This window comes from Balaenoptera acutorostrata, chromosome 4, assembly GCF_949987535.1.
Source record: "Balaenoptera acutorostrata chromosome 4, mBalAcu1.1, whole genome shotgun sequence".
Classification (NCBI taxonomy): domain Eukaryota; kingdom Metazoa; phylum Chordata; class Mammalia; order Artiodactyla; family Balaenopteridae; genus Balaenoptera; species Balaenoptera acutorostrata.
Window position 1 is genome coordinate 78,122,543 of NC_080067.1, and position 19,416 is coordinate 78,141,958.

Sequence of the window (19,416 nt, forward strand, 5' to 3'; positions counted from 1 at the left end):
GTCAGCTAGGCGTAATGCTGCTCTGAGTTCATTTATTTTAAACTTCAGAGAGTGATATACTTGGTTCTCTGTGAGGCATTCAATAACTTGAACATCCAGTGAGTTGTGTATTTTGATACTTAGGCCAGTATTCTTTCCAAAAGTATCTAATAACCAAAAAAACTTTCAGTATGATTATTTCAGTGGTCTTTGATAACAGAGTTTAACGTCCTAACGTTAAAAGATGAAGAAGTTGCAAAAATGTTTCAGGATCCAAAAAGTAATGACTGAATAACTGTTAGCTTGTTTCTGTATTTGACTTGCTATTTCTCTGGAATCCCTGAAAATGTTTGAGGAGTTCTGCTATGTTTAAGAACATTCATTCCCTTAATATAGACCTCTGTTTAAACTTGGCATTCGTGGAGTCAGAATTTTAGACCTGGAAAATGATTTTACAGATGATCTTGTCTAATCTTATTTTACAGACAAGAATATTGAAACAATTTTATTCTTAACTGTAACTTAAATTTGATGTGGTGCGTTGTTTTAAAGGAGAATTGAACACATACATAGTCAAGAGTGCTGAATTCTACTCCTGACAGTGCCATTGATTGAATGATATGGTACAAGTCATTTAATCTTTTCTAAGTCGCTATTATCTGTAGCATGTGGGTGCAATGGAACAGTGGTTTTTAAGCCTTTTTCTAAAAAGTAGCTAGACCCCTTTTTAAAGCAAAATCTTATATTTTGTACATAATCCGCAGTATATAAAACAGGATGCTCTGTCTCTGTCCCTCTTCTCTAGGTAGCTTGAAAAGTATACAAACCAGTGAACTAGAAAAATTGTCTCTTTCAATTCTAAGAATAAAATGTGTTTTTATTAGTCATTGGCTATATAACATATTAAAATAAGACATATATTTCGTTGTATTACAATTTTTTCCTCAGTAACTTCAAAGTAGTTACAGCCTTATATCTGTCTATTGATGGAGTAACTTTTGATGTGGCTTGAGGGCTACTTTCAAGTTAATGTATCCTGTCAAATAACTTATTGGTAAATTGATACTATACTAAATTAGTTTTAGAATTAAAGAAGACTTTAAAGAAGATCACTCAATACATCTGAATAATTTTTTTAAATTTAGCATTATTATAGACTTTTGAAAATATATACAACAAAAGAGAGAACAGTATAATGAACTAGTATATATCTGTCACCCATCTTCAAAAATTAGCAACATTTTGCCTTTTTTGTTTAAACTGATGGACATTTTTTACATTTGGATTTCTAAGCTCTGAGGTTTAAGGTCCAAATGGATGATCAAATTGGATTCCTCTGAAAAAACCAAAAAGGAAGGGAAAAATCATTTTTAGTTGTTTGGTTTTCTAAATCACTATTAAACCTAGGAGTGTTTTATTTAGTAGGGTCACTGTTTAGAAAAAAATAGTATGACTTGTATGTCTTCTTTTACATTTGGACATAGATGGAGTCCTCTGTGTGGAGTCTGCAACTTAAGAAAATTAAATGGTTAGTGAGGTAACCAAACAGAACCTGCACTTAGATTTCTCCATAGATTGGAGGTAGATTTACTATGTTTAGGGGGATTTTTTTTTTTTTAAATGTATTCTGCCTTGCCTATTTTGAATGTATTTATTCTTATGCATAATTGAATTCTGATAGAGTTAGTTTTCTAATTGTGAGTTATATTTGTGAATCTTCTTTGTCCTGTATAACTTTATTGGTTGTGAATTTACTTTGATATTTAGATTTACTTATATTTTAAGATTTTATAGAATGTGGGATCAGATTTTGGTGTAAGAAAAGTAATCGATTTTAGGAATTTTGAAATGCGTAAATTTAGTAGAGATTTTTTGTGTTTCCATACTGTAATTGAATTAATTGTTGACACTACTAAATTAATAAATGCATATTTTGGTGCATGCTTAAGTTGGGTTAATGTATTAATCTTTATTCCTTTTTTTGAAAATTTTTAGGTCAGTAAGATTTTTTTTTGCTTTGCACCTGTACCATTGGTTTTGAAACAGTGTGGTAATGTACTTTAATCCTGTAAATTACCCTAAGCTAAACTAGAGTCCACTGTGTTCATAGTGTGTACTGAAAAATTCTGTGTTAACTGTGTTTTCCTTTAGTAGGTAGCACTCTATCCTCTAAGGTGATACCTGTGGACCATTGGATTAAAGGAGACATGGGGTCTTGACCACTAATTGTTTGAAAGTCCTATGGTGCTTAGGTTTTTGACTTCTAGAGTTTGGAAATCATTTCCTTAGGCTATAGTGAATTATCTAGTTACTTCTTTGGACTTGCACTCTGCAGCGGTTATTTATTGATTGATTTCTTGAATTGGTAGTTTGTATCGGCTATTTTCATGCATTTAAAAAAACTTTGTGTGAGGCCCTAGGGGTTTGGTGTTATAGAAATGTTGATTTCCCCCCCCCCCAACTCCCTCTGTAGTTGATATATTATTAAGATTAGGTTTCTGGTACCTTCGGGTTATTCAGAGGAACAAGCATGCACATATTGCACTACATCTGTTCTAAGATACCAGTTTTTAAAAATTTTGGTATCTCTGAATTTGGGATTCATTTTTTAACGGATATATATTGGCAATGGTTTTACATTCTTAGTGGCATGTGAAATAATGGTGCATTTTACAGTTGATATCCTCCATATCAATATCCTCAATTCAGTGAAATATGGCAATCATTGTTCTTGCCCTGATGCTTGGTAGTATCCTTGAAGGATGGCTTGAAGATTTAAAAATTATTGAAAACAGAAAAGTTTTTATTAACTCTTGAGTTTCAGCTAAGTTGTTTCTTTAAAGGTGAATATTTAAATTATAGCTTAAAAAAAAGTCCATGAACTATACATTTGTTTAAAATTTATTCCCAAAACATCTGGTGATTATTTTTGTATAAATGGGAGATAAAGTCTGCCTAATTTTAATCCCTGATTTAGGTGAGAGCAGGTTGAAAACTAAATATATTTGATTTTTGTATTCTCATTTTGTGTACTTATATTTGAAAATTTTGTGAGTAAAATAGACTGGATATGGTTTGATAACAGTCAAAGCTCTGCTCTCCAGGTCCATAGTGGTTTAAGGTCATTTCTGATTCTTATGTTTGTCTGGGATCTGAGAGGACCTCGGTAGTCCTCAAAGATTTCGTACCAGTCTAGACCCCTGGGTTTACTTACGGGATGAGAGAATTCATCTACTTTCCTTGTGCACAGGAGAAAAACCTGGTCTCAAGATCAGGCTGGCTTTAGAGACTTTAGTGAGTGAGTCATTTGATTTGTATATTTTGTCTGCGATAAATAGCAAGCTTATTTTAATGCACTATTTTATTTCTGCAGATATTCACAGTGAAGGTGGGTTATGTAATAAAACTGTCCATTTCTGAGATTTTTTAGCTTCTAATTCATTTATTGCTGCTTTATTAACTAACAGTTTCACTTGCCCTTGTAAACATGGTGAAGGACATTTTAAGTTTGGAGATACTGAGTTTCAAGTGTGACTTCTTTTTTGTTTTAATTGTAAAAAAAACATAAAATCTATCATCTTAACCATTTTTAAATGTACCAGTCAGTAGTGTTAAGTACAGTCATATTGTTGTGAAACAATTCAGAACTTTTTCATCTCTCAAAACTGAAACTCGATACCTATGAAACAACAACTCCCCTTTTCCTCCTCCCTCCAGCCCTTGGTAACCACCATTCTACTTTCTGTATCTATGATTTTGACTACTGTAAATACCTCATATAAGGGAAATCATAAAGTATTTGTCTTTTTGTGACTGGCTTATTTACTTAGCATAATGTCCTCAAGGTTCATTCATGTTGTAGCGTGTGATAGGACTGCCTTCCTTATTAAGGCTGAGTTATATTCTTGTGTGTTGGAGTATATGTATATAAATGTGAGTGTGTGTCAAATTTTTGTTTATCCTTTCCTCCATTGATAGACATTTGCGTTCTACCCCTCTTGACTATTGTGAACAGCGTGGCTGTGAATGTGTGTGTGCAAGTATCTCTGAGAACCTGCTTTCAGTTCCTTTGAATGTACACCCAGAAGTGGGATTGTGGGATCATATGACAGTTACATGTAAAATGTTTAAAGAACCACCATAATGTTTTCCGTAGAGATTGCACCATTTTATAATCCCACCAGTGGTGCAGAAGGGTTCCAATTTCTCCACAGCCTTGCCAACACTTGTTATTTTCAGTTTTTTTGATAGTAGCCATCCTAATGGATGTGAGAGTATGACTCCTTTTTAAGTATGTAAGAAGTAATAATGGCTAACATTTATTGAACACTTTCTCTTGCTAATAAAAGTATCTCGTTTAGTCATCATAATCCTATGAGGCATATATTCACTTATGAGGTGATGATACTATTTTATAGATTAGAAAAAAGGAAATGAGAGATTATGTAGCTTGCCCAAGGACTCTCACATAGAAAATTGTGGAGCCAGGAATTGGACTCAACTAATCTGAGTCCAGAGCCTCTTTTCACCTTCAGCCATTAGGGTGTTCTTTATCATAAGTTGAGTATTTTAATGTGAATATCCTATGACTGTTAGTCATATAGTATTTAAAGTGTTGGAATAATTTATCTTGGACACTGGCCTGACATTTATTCTCTTTCTAGTGTGTGAAACAACAAATTATAAGACAAGCAAATTATAATACATACTTTAAAATTGTATGTACTTTTCTCTTTGGGAATCGAAATGGCTTTTTAAATGTACGTTGGTTTAGACGAAAGCCTGAGTAGGTTTGACTATTGTGTATTTTAATTTATAAGAACATTGTACTTAAACATAGTGATAAAGAACACTGACAATATGTTTAACATACATGTTGATCTGTAGGGTCAGTGTTTTTAAAACATGGTTTTTAAAATAGTTTTTACTTTGAAGGAGAATGTTTATAATGATGGAATGATGTTTATAATGATAGAATTTACACACTTTGAAAGGTGTATTTACTTAGTAATCAAAGTTTACAAACTTCCAGCTATAATGGTAAAATGTCAAAGTTCCTTAGTTTTTTTGTTTATTATTGGTCCCAGTGATGTAACTTTTTAGTCTGTTGGTAACTTTGTGCACCTGCGTGTGTGTGTGTGTGTGTGTGTGTAACTTTGTAGGCTAGGTTTGAGAAAGGAAAGCATTTATAACAGGATATGGATCAGACTGTTGACTAAAAATTATGGAATTGGAGGAAAATTTTTTTAACTTTTCTGTTGGTGGTTTTGATTGAATTGGATTGTTATTTATTTGTTAATAGTTTTACTTACTCCTGCTTTGATTATGCTGAATCTGGTTGAATTCTCTTTAGAACTTTGCAATCACAGAGCTGTAAAAGCATCTGTAAATATTTCTTCTAGTCTAAGCTATTTCATCTATGTAGGGATAAATTTTTTCCTACTAAAATTTTCCTTTTCAAATTATTTTTCCAGTGCACTATCCAGGTACTGCATTTAGTTGTTATGTCTCTTTAGTCTTCTTTAATCTGGGCACATTTCCACAGCCTTTGTCTTTTATGACATTGACGTATTTGAAGAATACAGTTCCCCTCTGCTCTTATTTTTTTTATATATAATGTTTCTCATTTTAGTTTTGTCTGATATTTGCTTGTGATTAGACTCAGGTTATGTATTCTATATGGTTCTGTACATCCAGAGGTACATGATGTCTTCTGCCCTTCATTTGTAATGTTAATTTTAATCACCCAGTTAAGGTGTTGTCTGATTTCTCTGTAGCTACTTTTTTCCCCTTTGCAACTTATAAGCAATATGTGGGGGAGACAGTAACACCTTGCATGTACCCTGTTCTTTAGCAAAATTTCCATCTAGACTTAGCATCCATTGATGATGCTTGCCTGAATCAGTTTTTACTATGTTGAAAATGACAGTTGAAAAATTATATATATATTTTTAACAGCAGCACTTTTCTACAGTTTCCAGCTAACACTTGGCATTTTACTGTAATTAAGAGCACTCCTCTCCCATTTATCTATCTACTTACCTAGCTAGCTAGCTAGCTATCATATTTCTTTCAGAGGTGGATAATTTATTACCATCCTTAATGATTTTGGTGTTCAGATTGTCTCAGATTTGCCTAGTAGGAGGCTTCTCAAGCTTGCTCTTATGACTTTATGACATGCCCTCATTTTTTTTTTTTTTTTTTTTTTTTAGCACTTTCTTACTTTTTGGCATAACAAGATGTTCCAGGTTCATCTTGTACATATCCTGCCCCAGCCTTAGGATCAACCATTTCTTTGAGAAGCTCTGGTTCCTTTTGATACATACCTTGTTTTAAGGAATACCGTGTGACTGTTAGTCATATAGTATTTAAAGTGTTGGAATAATTTATTTTGGATACTGGCTTGACATTTTTTCTCTTTCTAGTGTGTGAAACAACAAATTATAATACATACTTTAAAATTTTATATATTTTTCTCTTTGGGAATCAAAATGGCTTTTTAAATGCACGTTGGTTTAGATGAAAGAGTATCTGTGCCTCAGTAGGTTTGACTATTGTGTATTTTAGTTTATAAAAACATTGTGCTTTTAGTTAATTAACTGATAAAATTTTTCCCTCTGAAATGGCAGGGTTATATTTCATTGTTTTTTAGCTTTCTAGTTGCCTTCTCTCTAACCCTCCAAAATGGAATTTATAAACATTTAAGATCAGATACATGTACTTTATATAAAATATTATAAGCAAGAAAATTCTCACACCAACACCTGCTACTTCCATAGGGTGAATATCCTTCTAGAATGCTATTCTTGTGTATATATACACACTTTCATTTTGCAAAACAAACTCCCTACATAAATAAAACATAGTATAATTGTTTCTACAATTCAGTGGGAATTGATACTTAAAATCAGTGTATAAAGTGAAAAATATCAGATTAAAATTATCCTTAAAAATCCTTCAGGAGTTTAACACTGTCTGTCATTAACTACAATACAGTTGTTTTTCCCTGTAGTGGAAAGAAATCATTGATTTCAGCCAAGAAAAATCTTTTTTTGGCTGCTGTCGGGTCTTCATTGCGGCAGGCATGATCCTTCGTTTGCGGTGTGCGGGCTTCTCTCTAGTTGAGGCGCATGGGCACGGTAATTGTGGTGCGCGGGCTTAGTTACCCTGCCGCATGTGGGATCTTAGCTCCCTGACCAGGGATCCATCCCACGTCCCCTGCATGGGAAGGCGAATTCTTAACCACTGGACCACCAGGGAAGTCCCGAAATCATTGTTTCTTCAGTTGATCAACTGATGAAGTAGTTGGCTTGTGTTTAAGTGACCTCTTGTATTAAAAGCACATAATTCTAGAATCACATTCAGCACAGTGAGATACAGAGAGATGCTATGAAAATGGAGACTGCCTGAGGGACAGTCTCCTCCCTTCTCATTTTTTATTTGCTGACATTTACTTACTAGGTGGACTGATGGGTAGAATTGCCCTTTTTTTGGTGGAAAGAGGTGCTATGGTTGAATTTGCTTAAGTGTATACAGTGTGACTTCTCTGTGCTATACATTTTAACTATTTTTATCCCACAAAATTTATCATTATGTACCTTTCCGTATCAATGGATTTGTACCATTTAAAGACTGTGTTTCATTGTATAGATTTATTAATAGTTAAAATAGTAGTAAAAATAGTTAAAAATAAATAGTAAATAGTAAAATAGTTAAAATAGTAGTTTTATTAATGATTTCCTAGGAGCATTTTAGGTATATAATTTTTCTGAATTATAAACAACATTGCATTTGTATATGCCTCTTTGTTCTGCATCCTTGATTATATCCTTTGGGTAAGTTCCTAGAATTGAATTGCTTAGTAAAAGGGGATGTGCAATTTAAAAAGGCTTTTGATGTAATTTTTAAAATTACTGTCAGAAATGTTATATCAATTTAATTTTTTAGATATTATGTGGAAGAATGACTAATTTACTATACCTTAAGCACTATGGAGTATTATCTATCTTTTTAATATTTTCTATTCTGATATGTGGAATACACCTTCAGTCATTTTGATGTTTTATTATGTATTTCTTTGAATAAATAAATAGCCAACGATGTAAGAATTTTCTTACATCGTTGTTTATTTTAATTCCTGTGAATTATTTGTTCATGTCATTTGCCCCTCCAACCACTTTTTGTTTGTTTGTTTTACGAGTTTAATAACAAACAATAAAATACATAAAAATGAAACACTAATATCAATAATCACCATTTATGTAAGTGTTATAGGTAGAAAAATACTAGGAAACTAGATTCAATTTGTCAAATATTTTAATCCTCAAATACTTTTTTTCATTTTTTTCTTAGAGGTATAAAATCTACATTAGAGATACCAATTCTGTCTGCCTTGCAAGTTGCAAATAGCTTCCATTGTTTGTCATTTGTTTTTAAAATTTAATTAAAAAAACATTTATATATGGTTAGATTTATCAATTTTGTTGTGCTTTTACCCTTGGTATTATGCTTAGAAAGCCTTTCCTATCCCTGAGATTATAAAAATCTTTACTATATTCAAATTCTGTCATGGCTTCTTTCTTTAACGTTTAAATCCTTAATACATTTGGAAATTATTTTGAAATACAGTATGAGATTGCTTGTTTTTATAATATAAATTCATTATTATGCTCCCTTAAACATTTAAAAAAATTATTAGACTTTTAACTTTTTCAGCAGTTTCAGGTTTACAGAAAATTGGGTGAAAAGCAGAGAGTTCGCATATCCTTACCACCCCACACTCCCGTTTCTCCTCTTATTGACGTCTTCATTAGTGTGGTATATTTGTTACAGTTGATAAGCCAGTATTAATATATTGTTATTAACTAAAGTCCATAGTTTACAGTAGGGTTCACTCTTTGCATTATACATCGTTAAACTTGACATACACATTTGTTGCTTTGACAAATGTATCCACTATTACAGTATCATACAGAATAGTTACGCTCCCCTAAAAATCTGTGTTCCACATATTCATCTCTTCCCTCCCTACCCCCAAACCCCTGGCAACCACTGATCTTTCTGCTGTCTCTTGCTCCACCTGTTCGTCTCTTTCTCCCTCCTCCTGATTCCCTGGCAACCAGTGATCTTTTTATTGTCTCTGTAGTTTTGCCTTTTCCAGAATGTTATATAGTTGGAATCACAAGTGTGTGGCCTTTTCAGATTGTTTCTTTCACTTAGCAATGTGCATTTAAGATTTCTCCATGTCTTTTCATGACTTGATAGCTCATATCTGTTTCAGTTTAAGTTTTTAAAGACTTTATTTTTTAGAGCAGTTATAGATTCACAGCAAAATTGTGAGGAAGGTACAGAGATTTCCCATATACCCCCTGTCCCCACACATACATAGACTGTCTTATTATCAGCATCTCCCACCAGATTGGTGCATTTGTCACAATTGATGAACCTACATGAGCACATCGTTATCACCCAAAGTCTATAGTTTTTTTTTTTTTTTTAAGTCTATTTATTTATTTATTTATTTATGGCTGTGTTCGGTCTTCGTTTCTGTGCGAGGGCTTTCTCCAGTTGCAGAGAGCAGGGGCCACTCTTCATCGTGGTGCGCGGGCCTCTCTCTATTGCGGCCTCTCCCGTTGCGGAGCGCAGGCTCAGTAATTGTGGCTCACGGTCCCAGTTGCTCCGCGGCATGTGGGATCTTCCTAGACCAGGGCTCGAACCCGTGTCCCCTGCATTGGCGGGTGGATTCTCAACCACTGTGCCACCAGGGAAGCCCCAAAGTCTATAGTTTTTTTTTTAAAGGATTTTTTCTTATTTATTTATTTATTTATTTATTTATTTTTTTGGCTGTGTTGGGTCTTCGGTTCGTGCGAGGGCTTTCTCCAGTTGCGGCAAGTGGGGGCCACTCTTCATCGCGGTGTGGGGACCGCTCTTCATCGCGGTGCGCGGGCCTTTCTCTATCGCGGCCCCTCCCGTCGCGGGGCACAGGCTCCAGACGCGCAGGCTCAGCAATTGTGGCTCACGGGCCCAGCTGCTCCGTGGCATGTGGGATCTTCCCAGACCAGGGCTCGAACCCGTGTCCCCTGCATTAGCAGGCAGATTCTCAACCACTGCGCCACCAGGGAAGCCCTATAGTTTTACCTTAGTATTCACTCTTGGGGTTGTACATTCTATAGGTTTGGACAAATGTATCATGACATATGTCTACTGTTATAGATTTATATTTGTATATATCCACCACACTATACAGAGTAGTTTTACTGCCCTAAAAATCCTTTGTACTCTGCCTATTCATGTCTCTTCTACCTCCAGCCCCTGGCAATCACTAATCTTTTTACTATCTCCATAGTTCTGCCTTTTCCAGAATGTCATATAGTTGGAATCACACAGCATGTAGCCTTTTCATGTTGGCCTCTTTCACTTAGTAATATGCATTTAAGTTTCCTCCACATATTTTTATGGCTTCATAGTTTTTGTTTTTTCTTTAATTTTTGTTTTTGTTTTTTAGTGTGAATAATATTCTGTTGTCTGGATGTACTGCAGTTTATTCATTCACCTATTGAAGAATATCTGGGTTGCTTCCAACTTTTGGCAGTTATGAATAAAGCTGCTGTAAACATCTGTGTGCAGGTTTTTGTGTGGACATAAGTTTTCAACTCATTTGGGTAAATACTGAGGAACATGATTGCTGGATTGTATGATAAGAGTATGTTTAGTTTTGTAAGAAACCACCAAATAGCTTTCCAAAGTGGCTGTATCATTTTGCATCCCCACCAGCAGTGAATGAGAGTTCCCATTGTTTCATATTTTTGCCAGCATTTGTTGTTGTCAGTGTTCTGTATTTTGGCCTTTCTAATAGATGTGTAGTGGTATCTTTTTGTTTTAATGTACATTTCCCTGATGATGTATGGTGGAGCGTCTTTTCATATGCTTATTGGCTGTCTGTATATCTTCTTTGCTGAGGTATCTGTTAAGGTCTTTTCTTAATATTTTTTCTGTTAACTAAAATATTACTTACTCATAGATTAGAGATATTACCTATATTATATTAAATTATTACACATTCTTGAGCCTGTGTTTAGACTTCCTATTCTGATCCTGAGTTAGTACTGCCTTATTTCTTTAGTTTGAGAAGTGTTTTATGGTTTGTGAGTTTCTCTGTTTAGGATGATGTAAGTTATCACTAAAAGCTAGAAAACTTTTTCTCAACTTCCTTTGAGGGAATTTCTGGAATTCTGTACTTCCCTTACTCCTAGTGTTTGCAAACTTAGAATTTTAGCAAGAAAATAATAAAGAAATTTTTACTTAGATTTGGAGACTTCTGAAATACATGTAATCTTAGAGATTTCCAAATAAAAAATTTTTTGTAATAGATAGGAATGATTCTCCTCAGTTCTGTTGGACTAATTAGATGTGTTTAAGTTTAATTTTTGAGAATTTTTCTATTGTACGTGTTATAGCTTTGTGACCTTATAATTTAGATCTTTGTTCAGGAACTGCACTTGTGGGGACCCAATTTAGTCCAAAACAGTGAAACCACTTGCAGACTATAAATGGAAAATGAGGAATAGACTGTGATAATACTGATCTGTAGGCTCGACAAAATTAATATTTTCAACTGGGAGTCAACTAAAGGGTAGTTTCCCTCTAACGCATGTTTTAACATTCCTGCATTTTCTTGTTTTCTCTTCTTGCTTGCTTTAGTGCATCATTATTTTCAAAGTAAATAATTTTTTCCAGGGTGATAAAAATGTATCAGACATTTAAATTATATGTCTGGTATATATCTGGGTGAGCTGTATGTATTTTTGGATGAGTATGGGATCACTCTTGTCTATTTAATGGCAATCATTTTAACTACTACTGCATTCTCTCATTTTCTTTACACTTTGATTTACTATGATTTAAAATATAGCTATCAAACTTTTATAGAATTCTGCCTTTTTAGGTGCTTTAAATTGGAAAACTTTAGGTGTTGTATAATTTTTTTCCTCAGTTATCTCAATCTCCCGAAGACATAATGGTTGTATCTCATATTTTAATTCTCTTATTTCTCTTCCAGAAGGTATTCACTCCATTAATATATATATTTTAAAATTAATTAATTTATTTTTGGCTGCGTTGGGTCTTTGTTGCTGCTCGTGAGCTTTTCTCTAGTTGCAGCGAGTGGGGGCTACTCTTCGTTGTGGTGCGCAGGCTTTTCATTGCGGTGGCTTCTCTTGTTGCAGAGCACAGGCTCTAGGTATGTGGGCTTCAGTAGTTGTGGCACGCGGGCTAAGTAGTTGCGGCTCGTGGGTTCTAGAGCACAGGCTCAGTAGTTGTGGCGCATGGGCTTAGTTTCTCCGCGGCATGTGGGATCTTCCTGGACCAGGGATTGAACCGTGTCCCCTGCATTGGCAGGTGGATTCTTGACCACTGCGCCACCGGGAAGTCCCTCACTCCGTTAATATTTATTGGCTGAATGTCTTAAGTGTTCAGAGTAAGCTCATTAATTTAATTCTTTATTTTCATGAAGTTGGTCTTTTGAGAATAACTTGGATTTTCAGACATTGGCATGTTGAATAGACTTTTAGGAAATAGGAGAGATTGGGATTATACTAGAATTTACCATGTTTGTTTTTGTCTTATATTTGTGTAGTAACTTCTGTTTTACTTTAGACTAGATATCTTATGGTACTCCATGTTATACTCCTGAGTTTAGAAAACTCTAAAGAAAAAGTAGAAGATAATATTTTGAATTCTAGAATGTTACTTTGTAGAAATGCTAATCTTGTCATAATGATAATCTAACCTTTTTTCCTAAATCTTTATAGTTATGATCAGTGATAATAATTCTCTTCTGACATATAAAATGTTGATTATAAAGAAGAGGGACTGCATGGGAAATATAAAATATTAATACTTGGGGCTCCTAAGAAAAGCTCAGTCTGTGTGTGCAGTTTTTCCAGAGGGTGCCTTTTTTGATTGGGTGCACCTTTGAAAAAGCATCACTGATACAATTGAAGGAATTGTAATTGAGAAATAGTTTCTGAAGGAGTGTTATTATGTTGCTCACCTCCATTGTCTCGGGACACCCTAAAGATGAAGAAATGTGGTGGACAAATGAAATAAAGTGTATAAACTTTGGAATGTTAGTCGAGATGGAATATGGGTCAAGATTAAAGATGTGTGTGTGTGTGTGTATATAAATACATTTTTTTAAGGAAAGTGATAATAACTGTGACAGACTGTCATCAGAAATGTCACCACACTGTACATATGTTAACAAATATTTCAGTACTTTTGCTTATGGTTTTAGTTAGCCAGGTATGGTAACTAATCTCTTTTTAAGTTGGGTCTTATCTGGCAATATCAGTTATCCTGACCCTAGTGAGAAACAGATATCTAAATAGCTAAAATATTATAAAACCCACATATTGTATCCCATGCACTTTACTCATTTAAACTCCACTAGACTCTCAATTCAGCTCATTTTTAAAAATTGTGATAAAATATATATAGCATAAAATTTACCATTTTTAAAATAAGTGTGCAGTTCAGTGGCATTAAGTACATTCACGTTCAGTAGCTATCACCACTATTCATCTCTGGAACTTTTTCACCATCTCAAATTGAATTTCTTTACCCATTAAACAGTAACTCCCCATTCTCTCCTTATCCCAGTCCCTGGGAATAACTTCACTTTCTGTCTCTATGAATTTGACTATTCTAGGTACCTCATATAAGTGGAATCATACAATATTTGTCTTTTTGTGTTTGGCTTACTCCACTTAGCATTGTGTCTTCAAGATTCATCCATCCATGTTGTAGATTGTATGAGAATTTCATTGCTTTTAAAGGCTGAATAATATTACGTTGTTTGTATATACCACATTTTGTTTATTAACCATTCATCTGTTGATGAACATTTGGGTTGTTTTCACCTTTTGGATATTGTGAATAATGCTGCTATGAACATGGGTATATAAATATCTATTTGAGTCCTTACTTTCAATTCTTTTGGGAATATACCCAGAAGTGGAATTGCTGGATCAAATGGTGAGTCTGTGTTTTAATATTTTGATAAACCACCATACTCTTTTCCACAGTGGCTGCATCATTTTATATTCCTACCAGCAATGCACGAGGGTTTAATTTCTCCATATCCTTATCGACACTTGTTATTTACTGTTTTGTTGATAATAACCATTCTAGTGGGTGTTTACTCAGCTTGTTTTTTCTTAAATGTGATATCCTTAATAATGTGGATATTTGGTTCTCTAGTCCATAGGAGCTCAGATACAGCAAGTTAGAAAGGACTGTTCGATAGATTAATGTAAGACCTAGAAATGAGGTATTTCAATTGATAGTAGCAAGCTGCAAGTGAGCTTTTGAAAAATTCATAATAAAGTGTAGGCAACATTTTATTACTTGACCATACTAGATAGTAAAGTGTTACTCTGAATTATATTAGTCTAGATCTCTGTTGTCCTCTACTGTAGCCATTAGCCATATGTGGGTACCTAAATTAATTAAAACTAAATAAAATTATAAGTTCAGTTCCTCAGTCACACTAGTCACATTTTAAGTGCTCAAGAGCCATATATAGCTAGTGGCTACCATATTGGACAGTATAGCTATAGAACATTTATCACTGCAGATAGTTAGTTTGGACAGCACTGGCCTAAAATTTTAAGCGATGTTATTAAAGGACAATATATCAGTATTTCTGCTAGTTAATTATAGAATGAAAGGTCACATAGAAATTTAGGGTTTGAAACTTGACTTACAGTATTGGAAAATATAATAAAAATTTTATGTAGTGATGTGGGCTATTCATATTGAGACTGGTAACTAACCAATTGATCAACACTCATTTAGTGCTCTTGGGGGGGCATAATACTGTACTAGGAGCTCTGTTTTTTGTTTGTTTGTTTTGGGGGGGTAAGAGATCTCTATAGACAGGTAGGTAGATAGATCTACAAATATTTATCTCCTACATATATAAAAAATATACCTCTTACATATATAGAAATACATGTCCTGCTACATAAATATATACATACTCTCACACACATATATATCTTCTAGAAAAAAAATTTTTTCCCTAATATTTTCTGGAAAATAGTCTGTATTTAAGTTTCCCTGTTCTTGTCACAATGTCTTTTGTAGTTCATCCCCCCTCCCCAACCTTCCCCAAACAAACACACACACACACACACACACACCAGTTAAGGCTCTGACATTGCAGTTAGTTGGTGTGTCTTTTTTGTTTCCTTTATACAGAAATTCTTAACTTTCAAACAATTTATTTTCCCTTTCGTGACATTGCTTTCTAAAGATACCAGGCCAGTTGTCTTGTAGAATGTCTCCCTCTGAATCAGTTTTGTTGATTGCTTTTCTGGTGTCATTTAACTTGTTCCTCTGTCCCCTGTATTGCCTCAGAACTAGAAGTTGGTTCTAAAGACTTGACTTAGGTTCAGATTAAACAATTTTTGTTTGGTAAGAACCATTTGTAGCTAATGCTCTGAATTTGTAGCTAATGCTCTGAATTTGAGTTTTTAATTTTTTCCATGATGGTTATGTGAACAGTTTTATATAGTGATTCATGGTTTATAAAATGCTTTCACATACAATTTTCTGCAGCAATATTAACATCCTGTGAAGTAGGTCGATACTTTTCTCACTGTCAGACCTGAGTTTTTATTTGCCCTTTATCTAGAAAGTTCTACAATTCCACTGGTTATCAAAACTAAAAAGGAAGTTACTTTGTCTCTAGTATCTTCTGATGTTGTTTTTTAAGGGAGATACTAATCTTTTCATCATACTGAGAAAACAAGAAATAAAAGTTATTCTTTCTAAATATTATTTACAGTTATTTTATGTGATTCTATACAAGATAATACCCCATCTTTACTGTTAAATAATAATTTCCCTCCTTTAAAAAAACCAACTCAAAATTATACCAGGAGGTGAATAAAAAACTAGTAGTGGTGTACTTAAACATGATATAACTACCACTCAGAGCTTCTGAGCAGCATGAATAACCACTGTTAATATACTAAGTTCATATAATTCCAGCTGATAGCAGAGTAACTTGATCTTCCAAATTATCCTGTGCTGCTATAAGTACATTTATCATTTCTTTTAGAGTTTTGTCATACTTTTAACTGATTATTTCTAAAATAACAAAATGTTTTAACTTACTATTTCAAATATTCAAATTTGAGGCTATCTAAAAAATACTTCCTAGTTCTTTGATTTTATTTTAATGTATTATTCTTCTTTTGTTTTACTTTGGTTACAAGGGCAGTTGAAACCACTTGAGGGGTTTACATTCCCAGCCTGGATATTGGTGATAAAAAATATAAAATATCAGTGATGACTTATGTCTGCAGAATTCACAATAATGGTATGAACTACTGTCTGTTAGGAGCCGAGTGTGTGCCAGTGTGCACTTTACATGTATTGCACTGAATACTTGAAACAATTCACAATGATAAGAGGCAAGTTATCAGAGATTAAGTAACTTGCCTATACATGTAGCTAATTGATGACGGAATAGGGATTTGAACTCGGCACTGACTTCGAAGTATAAAAAGCCTGTGACTTTTACACTGTGCCCTGCAGGCTCTGATATGACTGTGACATAATAAAATGAGAAAATATTCACTGTATAAGTACATTATAAGATTGGATTTATTTTACTAATCTAGAGTAAAAATTTTGCTTTTGAGTTACGTTGTTTCAGCAATGCATAGTTTAATTAGAAAATACAAATACTTTTGAATTTTTCTTTTCCTTTCCTCACATCTAGATATTCAAGAATTTTATGAAGTGACCTTACTGGATAATCCAAAATGTATAGATCGTTCAAAGCAGTCTGAACCAATACAGCCTGTGAATACTTGGGAAATTTCCAGCCTTCCAAGCACTACTGTGACTTCAGAAACACTACCAAGTAGCCTTAGCCCTAGTGTAGAGGTAAGATAAAAAAACTTTTCCTTAAGCCATTTTTCAGTGATCAATTAATTGGGGCTACTAAGTTTTCTCATTTTATTAAAATGGATATTTTGTGGAAGTATCATTTATAATAGAATAAAAAGGATGGGATTGAAAATACTTTTGAAAGGAAAAGCTCAGAATTTCTGGTACCCCTGTCTTAAAATGTTGTGAATGGTTCAAGGTCTGAAATACTTGACTATTAAAGTATTACTTTAGTCTTACTTAGTATTAATACTTCAGGCTTATTAATATTACTTAAAGTATATTACTTTATTAAAAATTACTTTGCATGGTAGACCTTAGTGAGGCTCCATCTGTACAATAATTAGATGGAAACTACTTTGAAAAGATGGTTTTGCTCTGGTATTTTTTCTCAGAAAGCAGTTGCTACATTTTTCCCAAGGATTCTCTGTTAATTGGCTTGAAGGATTGCATTGTTAAATCTCACTAGAGACTGATCAAGAAATCTTAAGGACAGCATTGGTTTCTCTATTTCTTTTTGTAGCTAAAACTCTTATTTCTTTGAGTTTTCATAACTGTTTTAGTAATGTTCTTTTTTTGTTGTGATCTACTGTTGCTGGTAGATATGACATAACAGAGATATGAAGCATTTTGTAATGAGGATTCTGTCTGAGGAACATTAGTCATTTGAAGGTGGTTGTCTGACTGACTTTGATTCTAGTATCTTACTGCTGGAGAAGTGCCTGGAAAATTGAATCAGGGAAAAGTAGTGGTAGGCAGCAACCAGACAGCCCTTTGGTAATGAAACAGATTCTCAGTTTTCTCTTATATTAAATAGCATAGAACTATAGAATTTTAGAGCAGGAATAATCAGAGAACATCTGATCCCTCCTCTTCATCTTAAAGATGAGGAAACTGAGATCCAGAAGAAAATGAATGACTTGACCCAGCTTATTCGGCTAATTTGGGCAAGTTTACCTTTGGATTTTAGGCATCTTAATACCCATTTCACAGTTCTGTTTACTAGTCATAGTATGTCCTTGTATTTTTCTCTTTGGTTAGAGAATGTAGTGTTGTATTGCCTATGTATCTTTATTTTTCTCTTCTCTTATTTTCATCATCATTTTCTCTTAGATAGTTTCAATTTCCATTCCCTTTAATTGATATATCATTTGCACTTATGTTAGTCCATTTCACATAGATTTTTAAAATGTTAATCAGTAATACAGTTTCTATTTCACATTTATTGTGGTCCTAGGTTAAAAAATTTTAAGAAACATGTTAAATTTTAAGAGAATTGGCTTCTTATTTAATAACTTAATTATTTTTCTATTGTCTGATTTATGATGCTCAACTATGATTATAAAGCATAGAGTTCTTGAAGTTGATTTGTCTGTTTTTATAGGTGATTGTTTAGATAATGGCTTGCTCAGTGTAACCAGTAAATGTTCATTAAGGTTAAATAAGTGGACAGTTCTGCAAGCTGCAAGTTAATTTCCATATAGATATCAGTCTGAAAGATCAACTGTGCATTGAATTCCATTAAGAATGGTATTGGAAACATTTCAACTTTTATAAAATTATGAGGCACTGGTACCTAGAATGCTTTTTGCGTTGCTGGTTTCTGCATGTCCTGAAAGGTATATTATGGACATAATAAAGGTATCTAAAATTAAGAGGAGAATAAGGCCTTTCAGACTGAAATATCAGATCTTATTAATTAGGAACATGGAGGAGAAGGGAGTATGGTTACAAAATGTTGTTTAGGGCTTGGCGCATGGAAGATGCTGTAGTAATGTTTGAAATCTGTACCCATTCATGGGTGGACTTAGTAAGGGGAACATGGAGATATATCCATCAAGTCCTAGATTTGTAAAAAGAGAAAAATCTGTGAGCTAAGGTCAGTTAAAGGGAAGTACTGTTTTTCAGAGAGGACGGGATACCCTGAAGATGTTAGTCTGAAAATGCAAATAGTTTTGAAACACACTGATGGATGACAGTCGTAAGACCTCAAATAAAAAGCTTGGAATATTTGGAGATTTGATTTCTTTTGAGGGAAAGAAGGAAAGTATGTTCCCCTATTACCCATTCATTTATGCTTCATTTGGACAGAAAACTTGGCTAAGTGACCTTTAACTTGATCTCTCATTTCAATTCCTACTTTAAACTCTTAGGGGCACAATGTTTGGGACTGAAAAGAGAGTTGGATAATTTAATTCACCTCAAGTGTTTTACAGTTGAAGAGAATCCACTGACTCAAAACAAATGCAGAAAAAGTTTTTATTGGACTATAACTTGAAAAAAATTAAAATCATGAAAATATTTTGTCTTGTACAAAAAAATTAGATTATTATTACACTGTGCACTAATTTTGGATTAAAAAGTAAGATAATCTTTTTCTGACAAAATTGCATGCAACATGATCTTGTCTCTTTCACTTTATGTTCACTTTTGCAGGACTATCTTAAAGAGAGTTATTTTTGCAAAAATTATTTG

The 19,416-nt window shown here is 33.7% G+C and overlaps 1 protein-coding gene across 12 annotated transcripts in view; it reads left to right on the plus strand.

Annotated features, from left to right (window-relative positions):
- DLG1 (discs large MAGUK scaffold protein 1) overlaps positions 1 to 19,416 on the plus strand; it is a 288,506-nt gene that overhangs the window by 2,534 nt on the left and 266,556 nt on the right. For all 12 annotated transcript variants that reach the window (XM_057545184.1, XM_057545190.1, XM_057545179.1 and 9 more), the window contains one exon: positions 16,772 to 16,938. In XM_057545184.1, coding sequence (XP_057401167.1) covers positions 16,772 to 16,938 — 167 coding nt within the window. The remainder of the gene's footprint in view (positions 1 to 16,771; positions 16,939 to 19,416) is intronic.